The following is a 10230-nucleotide window of genomic DNA, read 5'->3' as shown; positions in this document are numbered from 1 at the left end:
TTCATATATAGAGTATCTCTGAAGCAATAGAAAAAAGACAATGCATCCACAATACTCTGACCGTGTCTCAACTGCTGCATTTACTACACTACATGTAGATTATCTGTGTACAAGTGCATCTCATCTAATAAACTATAACCCATTCAATTCTGTATCCTGCCCCATTAGGGTCTCAATAAGCATTTGTAAAATTAATCAAAAATAGTTGAGAAGAAATTTAGGAAAGGTCTGTCTAGTCAAGGCTATGGTTTTTCCAGTGGTCATGTATGGATGTGAGAGTTGGACTGTGAAGAAAGCTGAGGGCAAAAGAATTGATGCTTCTGAACTGTGGTGTTGGAGAAGACTCTTGAGAGTCCCTTGGACTGCAAGGAGATCCAACCAGTCCATCCTAAAGGAGATCAGTCCTGGGTGTTCACTGGAAGGACTGATGCTGGAGGTGAAGCTCCAATACGTTGGCCACCTCATGCGAAGAGTTGACTCATTGGAAAAGACCCTGATGCTGGGAGGGATTGGGGTCAGGAGGAGAAGGGGACGACAGAGGATGAGATGGCTGGATGGCATCACTGACTCGATGGACGTGAGTTTGAGTGAACTCCGGGAGTTGGTGATGGACAGGGAGGCCTGGCATGCTGTGATTCATGGGGTCGCAAGGAGTCTGACATGACTGAGCGACTGAACTGAATACAAATAATTATATAGAAGAGTTTGAAGGAGACAGATATGATATTTCATAGAGATAGAAATAAAAGGTGTTCCTAGCCAATAGCAGGCAAGGGCTAAAGTCAAAATGACACTATGGTTTCAAGCTTCACTTTCTAGGAAGACAGCAATATTATTTACCAAAACAGGAGAATGAGGGGAAAGCTGATTTGGGGTTTGCAATACCACACCCCAAGTAGAGAAGCACAGCAGGCATTTAGAAACCAGGTAGGAAGTCAGGGTTGGAGCCATGCTGAAGTCACATCAAGTGATAGAAGCAAGAGTATACGACAAAGCAAGGTAAGAAAGAAAACAGCAAAATAAGAAAGAATAGCAAAAGAGGACAAAAGAAGAGCGCCCAAGAGAAACAGCAGTAAAGAGAAGACAGAGCTGAGGCCGTACAAGTGAAATTACAAGGCAACTTTCAAGAAGGTAGGAAGGTGCACAGGGTCAAAACATTCTACCAAAATCAAAGTGGATGGAAACTAATAAGAGGACAGAAAATATTTAGGTCATTAAAAGACTGTGAGAAGACAATTGCAGAAATGTAGCAGGGACAGAAATTACATGAAGGAGTTAAAGTTAATAGTTCTAAAATGGAGGAGACAGAACACTAATCCTGACAAAGTGAAAGTCACTCAATCGTGTCCGACTCTTTGCGACCCCATGGACTATACAAATACAGTCCATGGAATTCTCCAGGCCAGAATACTGGAATGGGTAGCTGTTCCCTTCTCCAGGGGATCTTCCCAACACAGGGACTGAATCCAGGTCTCCCACATTGCAGGCAGATTCTATACCAGCTGAGACACCAGGGAAGCCCAAGAATACTGGAGTGGGTAGCCTACCCCTTCTCCAGTGGATCATCCCAACCCAGGAATCAAACCGGGGTCTCCTGCATTGCAGGTGGATTCTTTACCAGTTGAGCCAAAAGGGAAGCCCTAATTCTGACAAGTTTGGCATTAAAAGAAAGGAGGACAGAGAAATGGATCAAAGTGATCAAAAGGGCCAAAAGCGATGTTTCTTCCACCATAGGTAACTAGGGTTTCAAGATCTGGTCTTTGTTCTTCTACCAAGTAACCACATGCTCTTGAGCAAGCGGAGCCAGAAGAAGGCAGCAGAGACAGAGACACAGAGGAAGACACAGGACAGACTTAATGGAGAATGGGCTTAAATGAGGTGGAAGAAATCAATGTACAGGCAGAAAAATTATCCAAGGGGAGTAAAAAATGAAAGGACATGTCTTCCCTCTGATATGAAAGGCAAAGAAAAGAGAAGTTGAAACTTACAGTCTTGAATTAATTAAAGGGAAGGTGGAAAGGTGGGAGAGGAGATCTGAGAGCGGGAGGAGGCCTAGGCCAATTGCTCTGAAAAATTCAAAAGAGAATCAACGAGGGAGACTAGATCCACTGTTAAAGACAAACACTGATATTATCATGGTGATTAAGGTGACAGGTTGAAGACCTGAACTAGGTGGTGGAAGGATGAATTTTTTTCTTAAAAGGAAAAAAGTGGTGGGAGCAGGAAACATTTCATTTTTTTAATAATATTTCTAAGAAGAACAAGACACCTGAAGTAAGCCAACCTAGTCAAAAGGAACAAAGCAGCTCACAGATCTACAAAGAGCTTCAGGGAGCCTTTCCGTCAACTGGCCTGCCTCAACATTCACACACGTGCATCTCAGGCTCACCTGGAGTATTCGAGTAGCTTTTTGCTTGTAGTCAGCTAATTCTTGCTTAGAGGAGTCCAAGCTGGACTTCAGCACTTTGACTTGCTGCTGTAGCTCATCCACTCTCTTCTTCTCATCTGAGTGTTTTCTTTCTGCCAGCGTAACTGCTTCTGCCAAATTCTGACGTTCCACTTCCATTTTATTAAGGCGTGCAGCAAACTCACTCTGTGGTAAATTTTTATATCATACTTATTATCATTTTGCTTTGAGAGAGTTTACAACCATCCATTTAGATATCTTTTTTTTTTTTTTTTAAAGTCTGAGAAATCTTTATTGGGCATATAACTCAGTATCTAAGTGAATAAGTAAATGTGTACTTTAGGAAAGAAAGCTAAAACTTTCTATTATTTATCAAATTATCAGTCAGTTTTTTATGCTAATAATATTTTTTTTTTTTTTTTTTTTTTTCTAAATTTTTAAAAGAAAATCCATCCTGAGGGATGGTATGGGGAGGGAGGAGGGTTCAGGATGCATTTAGATATCTTATGGGATTTATTAGCTCAGCCCATGAAATAGGGAGATTAAAAAAAAAAAAAAGTTCTTCATTTGTTAGGAAGTGAAGCACTGGAACTCTAAGGTTGTGGTTCCCAAACATGGCAACACATCAAAATCAATGAGGAAGTTTGTTAAAAATATAGCCAAAAAAAGAACAGCCAACCAAGGCCTTCCCCAGGCTCAACTGAGTTGAAATTTCCAAGATTGGGCTTAGAAATCTGGTTTTAATCAGTTTCCCAGGTGAATCTGATCACTTGAATACCAGGTCTGATCTGATACTGACTGATCAATGAATAAAGGTCTACAGAAAACTAGAAAGTCTATTAGAAAACAAAGGGAAGACACAAGCATACAGCTACATCTTCTCTAATATCATGGCTAACGTTTTTCCTTTATTTCAAACTGTCTACTAAACTAGTCAATGTAATTTTTTTTAGCATAAGAAACTTTAAAAGCACACTCTAAAGAACACAAGGTCTGCCTTACTAGCCTAAATTTAGTTCTGAGAATTATTTATATTTTATCCTTATTTTCAAAAGCTGTGTGTGTGTGTGTTAGTTGCTCAGTCATGTCCAGCTCTTTGTAACCCCGTGGACTACAGCCTGCCAGGTTCCTCTGTCCATGGGATTCTCCAGGCAAAAATACTGGAGTGGGTTGCCATTTCCTTCTCCAGGGGATCTTCCCAACACGTGGGATCAAACCTTGGTCTCTTGCATTGCAGGCAAATTCTTTACTGTCTGAGTCAGAGCTGAAAAATCACTAAACTAGATGCAAAAATTCACTTAAGAGTATAATTCTAAATAAATATGATATACAATTTTCTCTTACAAAAAAAAATTTTTTTTCTTACAGAATCAGATTAACTTGGAATCAGAAAAGCTTAAATAAAAAGAATAAATGAGATGCCTCAAATTAGCTTTTAATCAAACAATGGTAACGCTTGTTGCGCAATCAAATTAAATGAACAGATGTATGCATCTAATGAATACTAAGTGTTTTAAATGTTCAACATGTAAAAGTAAATACACTTAGCAAGGATCAAGAAAAACAGCCAAATACTTAGTTTTTGTCACAGAAACGAAGTTTTCTGAAATACACAGCAGAATTTTATTATAGTACATGTGCTATGAATGGTATAAAGTGATTGCTCCTCATTCAAATAATAAAATAGCCACGGGACTTCCCTGGTGGTTCATCAGCTAAGACTCTGCACTCCCAATACAGGGGGCCCAGGTTCGATCCCCGGTCACGGAACTAGATCCCACACGCCACATCTAAAGATCTCACATGTCACAACTAAGACCCAGTGCAGCCAAATAAATAATAGAAATAAATATTAAAAAAGAACACGGAGCCCTGCTGTCCCCATTCTAACCTGCATCTGTTTGTAGCTCTCCTGTTCTCTCTTCAGAGTGGCATCCGCTTCATGCAGTCTCTCCTGAAGAGTTTGCAAAGCTTGATTCTGCAGGCTACTACCCTCACTGTGATCCTGTATTATTCTAAAGGAAAATACATCACTTGAAATAACTTATTTCCACAGTATACAAGTGAAAAGGTAGAATAATTTTTAGAGCATCAGCAAATTAGCACACACAAAAAGATGGTTTTGACTAAAACATTGAGAAGTCTTTTTCCCTTTTAATGGACTGTAATCTATATTTTTAGGCATCCAAATACAAGCACATGCCACGTGTTATTGTATGTCAAAAGATTAATGACACTGCACCTCAAGTATTTTAAAATTCAGAATTTGCTAACAGTGCATCTCAAGATTCAAATAATACATCCATTTTTAATCACACACATTTCCAGCATTAACCAAAAGCTACATTTTCCCCTCTTGCAAATTTCCAAAGTGAAAATTTCACAAGATGGTATGACTACCATGTTTATCATTATGTGCGCTGATAAATATTCCAGCTCATTTTTTCATTATTAATAGAATTAGCTACCGTGATTTTTCACTCTGTAAGGCTTCCAGTGCTTCTGTGCGAGTATTCAGCAGCTGGTCAGCTTCCTGGAGTCTCACTTTCAATACAGCCAGCTGGGAATCCTTTGCAGCCACCGCTTCAGTCAGGTCATCAACTTGGGCTCGAAGTTCTCGAGTTATTCGATCAGTCTTTGAATGGTCAACATTCCACTTCTCAACTCTTGCTCTTGCTTTGTTTAATTCTATTTAAAAAACAAACAAAGAAACGAAAATAAAGAAGGAAATGTCTCCAAATAAATAAACATGTCTTTCTCAGAGCACACAAAGATTCTCCTTTAAATCCCTTTAGTACCTATTGCCAAAATTAAGAGCTTACAAATATATTTGAATTTTTTGCTCCAAGAGGGATCTCCATTTTTCAAGGCCAATACTCATATCTTATATTACAGTTAGTTGGTTGGAAAGGGGCATGAAGTTAGCTGCTTTTCTACACGTTTTTTTTGTAAAGCATTTGGAAGCCAAACAGTAGACAGTAGAGAGCTCACAAGACTAAAACAGTGGTGGATTTTTGGAGTTCTGCTATAGATATGAAAGAATGCAAATCCAAATCAAGGGTGGACAATGTATATCCTGCTACTGCTGCTAAGTTGCTTTAGTCGTGTCCGACTCTGTGCGACCCCATAGACGGCAGCCCACCAGGCTCCCCGTCCCTCTGATTCTCCAGGCAAGAACACTGGAGTGGGGTGCCATTTCCTTCTCCAATGTATACCCTAGTAGGATCAAAAGAAACAAAAAATCTGAAGATAAACACTGGAAAGGAATCTGTTTCTTTCCACTACTGTGGCCAAAAAAAAAAAAAAAAGTGCTTTGAACCTAGAAAACTGGTGGTGCAGAAAGAGCAGTGCAATATAGATCTCCACACCCTATACACCATCTGTAATTGTAAGCCTGACAGCAAAAAATCACCTTGTTTTAAATACAGAAGCAAACTGTGCAGGGTCTCTGGGAAACATTTCTCTGCCTAAATTCGTCTGGGAAAGAGTGAAGCTTCTGAAGTCAGTTTCACAAGTCTTAATACATCTTCCTATACACGGTTTCTAAAGGATGACCAACTAAACCAGTGTTCTGTTTCAGGCGGATAACATGGAGCATTTCCAAATCTGGGCTCTCTATTTCCATGAAATACTATTCTACAAGTCTCATCCAGGACATTTCTAACAGTTTACATGCAATCAAGTTTTTATTATATTTTTGGAAATGCTACATTCCTAACCCTGGATAATTTAGATAAGGCTCTACCTTCTTGAGTTTCCTTGGACCTTTGAAGTAATGAGGCCATTTCTTGATTTAAATTCTGAACTTCATTTCTCAACAATTGGTTCTCCAGGCGAAGGTTAGACAGTTCATGTGATCTGCCATCATCGTTAGGCACTGGGTTGGGGTCAGTACAGGCAGCATTTGATAATACATTTTCCTTTGAAGAATCTTCGTGGGCTTCATGGCCAGAATCTGAATCATGAGAGGCTGCTGTAAGAAAGCAAATACATCTTTGTAACACTGGAACACTCCTCACATATGCATTGGTAGCTTACTGTGGTAGAATATCGTCTGGTTCAAGTTAACTGCTACACTAAAATACCATAAAAAATCAACTTACATTCTTAAGAGACTTCCCTCTGATGAAATCTCATTCTCACACACAGAGTCTCTAGATTTCTAAGGACCCTCGAAGTCTGGATACAATGAATGAATAGTGATAAAAAACAGATAGAAGAATATAGTTCTGGGAAAGGGAAAAGCAGAGATAATTTATGCACTGGGATTTAGGTAAAAACGGTTTTGGTCTCCTTTTTGTCTATGAATCATTTTTGAAAACAAGGATGAAGTTTCAACACTGAAAAATAATGGAAAGGAATAAAAGAAGAGCTGTGGGTTTCAAGGCAGTGAGTAATAACAGGTCAGGACAATCTGTTACACACCAAACTGGAATCTACATTGCTTACCCAAAGATATACTCGTTAATTCAGATACTCATTGTTTTGGATTTATCTTGTTTCTAATTTGTTACAAAATATGATGCAAATACACTTTTCACTTGCTCCCCCAAAATTAAGTATGTGCTAAAAAATGAACCATATCCAAATGAAAAAATTTCTCAATATCTTTAGTGATCAAGGACATGCAAATTAAAACCACAACAAGAACCAATACACACCTGCTAGATGGCTAAAATTAAGAAGACAACACAAAGTGCTGGTGAAGATACGGACCAACTGGAACTCATATTCTGCCTGTTGATGGCAGTGTAAGGACAGACGGGGGAAAACGGGAAAAGTTTTCCCAGCTCCTTTTTAAATTAAACACGTGCCTACCACCTGACCCAGTAATTCCACTCCTGAGTATTTACTGAAGAGAAATAAAAACACTTTCCCACAAAGAGAAGGACAAAAATGTTCACAGCCACCTTTATACACAAAAGCCAAAAACTGGAAACTACTGCAATGTCCAAAAATGAGTGGATGAATTGTGGTGTATCCATACTAGAGTAAGATACCACACAATAAAAAAATATTTATATACTCAGTAACATGAGGGAATCTCACTAACATGTTCAATAAAAGAAGTCAGGTAACAAAGTATTCACACTGTATGATCTCACCTTTTGCTGGCAAACATACAAAGTTTCAGAACAGGCAAAAAGTAATCTAAGGTGAAAGAAACGGTAACAGTGGGTGCTTGCAGAATGTAGGGGGAGATTAACTAGAAAAGGACATGAGGCACTCTCTGTGGCAAAGGAAACGTTCTTTATCACAATAAAGGTGTGAGTTCCATAGATATAGCCATTTGTATTAATACAACTAAGATTTGCACATTCCAGTGTATGTAAAAATGATGAGACAAAGGAAACTTGAATACTGACTAGGTATTAGAGAATACTAAGGAATTATTGGGGCTTCCCTGGTAGCTAAGATGATAAAGAATCTGCCTGCAATGCAGGAGACCCGGGTTCTATCCCTGGGTCAGGAAGAGCCCCTGGAGAAGAGAATGGCAACCCACTCCAGTATTCTTGCCTGGAGTATTTCATGGACAGAGGACCCTGGTGGGCTACAGTTCATGGGGTTACAAAGAGTCAGACATAACTGAACGACTAACACACATACAAGGAATTATTACATTTTTATGGTGATAATGGTGTGAATGATTTTAAAACTTATATTTTTAGAGTTAATAAAATATTTATAGAAGAAATGATATGAGATCTGTGATTTACTTCAAAATAATTCTGTGGAAGGTAGAGGTAAAGAAAGAGATTGAAAATGAGAGGGTATAAATTAAACCAGAATGGCTACAAGCTATTGATTATCATCGTGGGATAAACTGTTGTATGGGGGTGGAGAGGAATGATCAAACTCTACTTTGATATATTTGAAATCTCCAAAATAAAGATATTTTTAATGAATAAAATATGAGAGTTTTAAAAATTACTTTCAATTTTATAAGATTTTAAAAAGAAATAAAGTATATATCCAAGTCTTATAAGATATACCTAAAGCAGTATTTAGAAGGACACTTATAGCCTTAAATATTTATATTAAAAATGAAAAAAAGGAATTAATGAGTTATGCACCCATCATAAGAATTAAACAGCAAAATAAACCTAAAGAAAACAGAAATTAATAATAAAGATCAGAAATTAACAAAACAGAAAAGAAACACACTAGAGAGGCTTGACATGATAAAAAATGATTTTCTGAGAGAAACACTATAAACTACATTGTCAGTACATTTTTAAATCTACATGATGCTGAAACCCATCAAACTGTGCACTTTAGAAGTGTGTAATTTATTGTATATCAGTTATACTTCATTAGCACTGTTTAAAAAAAATAAGCATTTAGCACAATGTCAGATATTGGTATTCCTCAGGTAGTATTTGTGATCAAGCTTTGATTTCTGCAAGGTTACTATAAATGATTAGTGTCTGAGCTAAAATTTCAGCTGTGACCACATTATTTTCCTAAAATTAAATAAATATAATCCTCCCCAAAGTATATGAAATAGACAAATTCTTAGGAAAAAAAATGTAACTTACCAAAAACAGATTTAAAAAGAAATGGAAAATCACTTGAATCAATAATCAAATCTTCCACTAAGAATAGCCCAGACCCTAATGGTTTCACTAGTGAGTTTCAGCAAACATTTACTGAAAGTTAAGTTTGGTTTTAGGTTTAAATAAAATAAACCAGCTGATCTGTATACCATATCAGTATTAAGGAGAAAGATTGTGATATCTCAATACTTACAGGAAAAACTGCTAAAATTCAACATAAAAACTCAAACTAGAAATACAGAAAGACATCCTTGACCTGATAAAAAGTACCTAAGAAAAACCTAACACAGACTGAAACAGTGAAAGCATTCTTTTTAAGACAAGGAACAAGACACACAATTGGTTTTCAAGTACTCACCAGTGTAATAAGGCAAGAAAAAGATTTTTTAAAAAGATAAAATGGGTAAGTAGAAAAGTCATTATCCACAGATGATATCATTGTGTTGCTGAAAATTTAAATGAATGTACAGAAAAATACGAAGCCCAAGAGGTGTCTACGTTGCTGTGTATGAGTGCGTGCATGTGTGCATATTTACATAAACCGATATATAGCAACAACAGAAAGTAAAAAATTTAAAGCATACTATTTATAAGAGTTTTAAAAAATATAAACTACTCAGGAATAAAACTAACAAAAGTATGCAAGACCTTTATGGAAGAAACAAAACCTTAATCAAAGACATCTAAAAAATAATTATACCATGTTAACAGAAGATTCTACATTGTAAAAATGCTGATTCTCACCAAACTATCTACGTAGAAGCGATGGACTCTCAATAAAAAGATCACAGAATTTTTGTGGAACTTGGCAAGTTCTAAGATACATATGGAAGTACAAAAGTCTCAAGAATAGCCTATATCAAGAACTTCTATTCACTGAGACATAGAAAGAGGAAAAACATACGATAAAACTGGAGGAGGAGGAGAAAGAACTGTCATATACCTTCATATATAGAGTATCTCTGAAGCAATAAGAAAAAAGACAATGCATCCACAATACTCTGACCGTGTCTCAACTGCTGCATTTACTACACTACATGTAGATTATCTGTGTACAAGTGCATCTCATCTAATAAACTATAACCCATTCAATTCTGTATCCTGCCCCATTAGGGTCTCAATAAGCATTTGTAAAATTAATCAAAAAATAGTTGAGAAGAAATTTAGGAAAGGTCTGTCTAGTCAAGGCTATGGTTTTTCCAGTGGTCATGTATGGATGTGAGAGTTGGACTGTGAAGAAAGCTGAGGGCAAAAGAATTGATGCTT

At 37.2% G+C, this 10230-nt stretch overlaps 1 protein-coding gene across 1 annotated transcript in view; it reads right to left on the bottom strand.

Annotated features, from left to right (window-relative positions):
• Positions 1–10230, bottom strand: part of GOLGA5 (golgin A5) — a 29837-nt gene that overhangs the window by 15060 nt on the left and 4547 nt on the right. The window contains exons 4-7 of the mRNA XM_010836205.1: positions 6153–6380; positions 4876–5095; positions 4299–4422; positions 2390–2593 (exon numbers count right to left, since the gene is read on the bottom strand). Of these exons, the coding sequence (XP_010834507.1) occupies positions 2390–2593; positions 4299–4422; positions 4876–5095; positions 6153–6380 (776 nt within the window). The remainder of the gene's footprint in view (positions 1–2389; positions 2594–4298; positions 4423–4875; positions 5096–6152; positions 6381–10230) is intronic.

The sequence above is a fragment of the Bison bison genome, unplaced genomic scaffold (genome assembly GCF_000754665.1).
Source record: "Bison bison bison isolate TAMUID 2011002044 unplaced genomic scaffold, Bison_UMD1.0 scf7180017864061, whole genome shotgun sequence".
In the NCBI taxonomy this organism is placed as follows: domain Eukaryota; kingdom Metazoa; phylum Chordata; class Mammalia; order Artiodactyla; family Bovidae; genus Bison; species Bison bison.
Note: the sequence above shows the minus strand (reverse complement) of the source record. Positions and strands in the feature narration are given on the sequence as shown.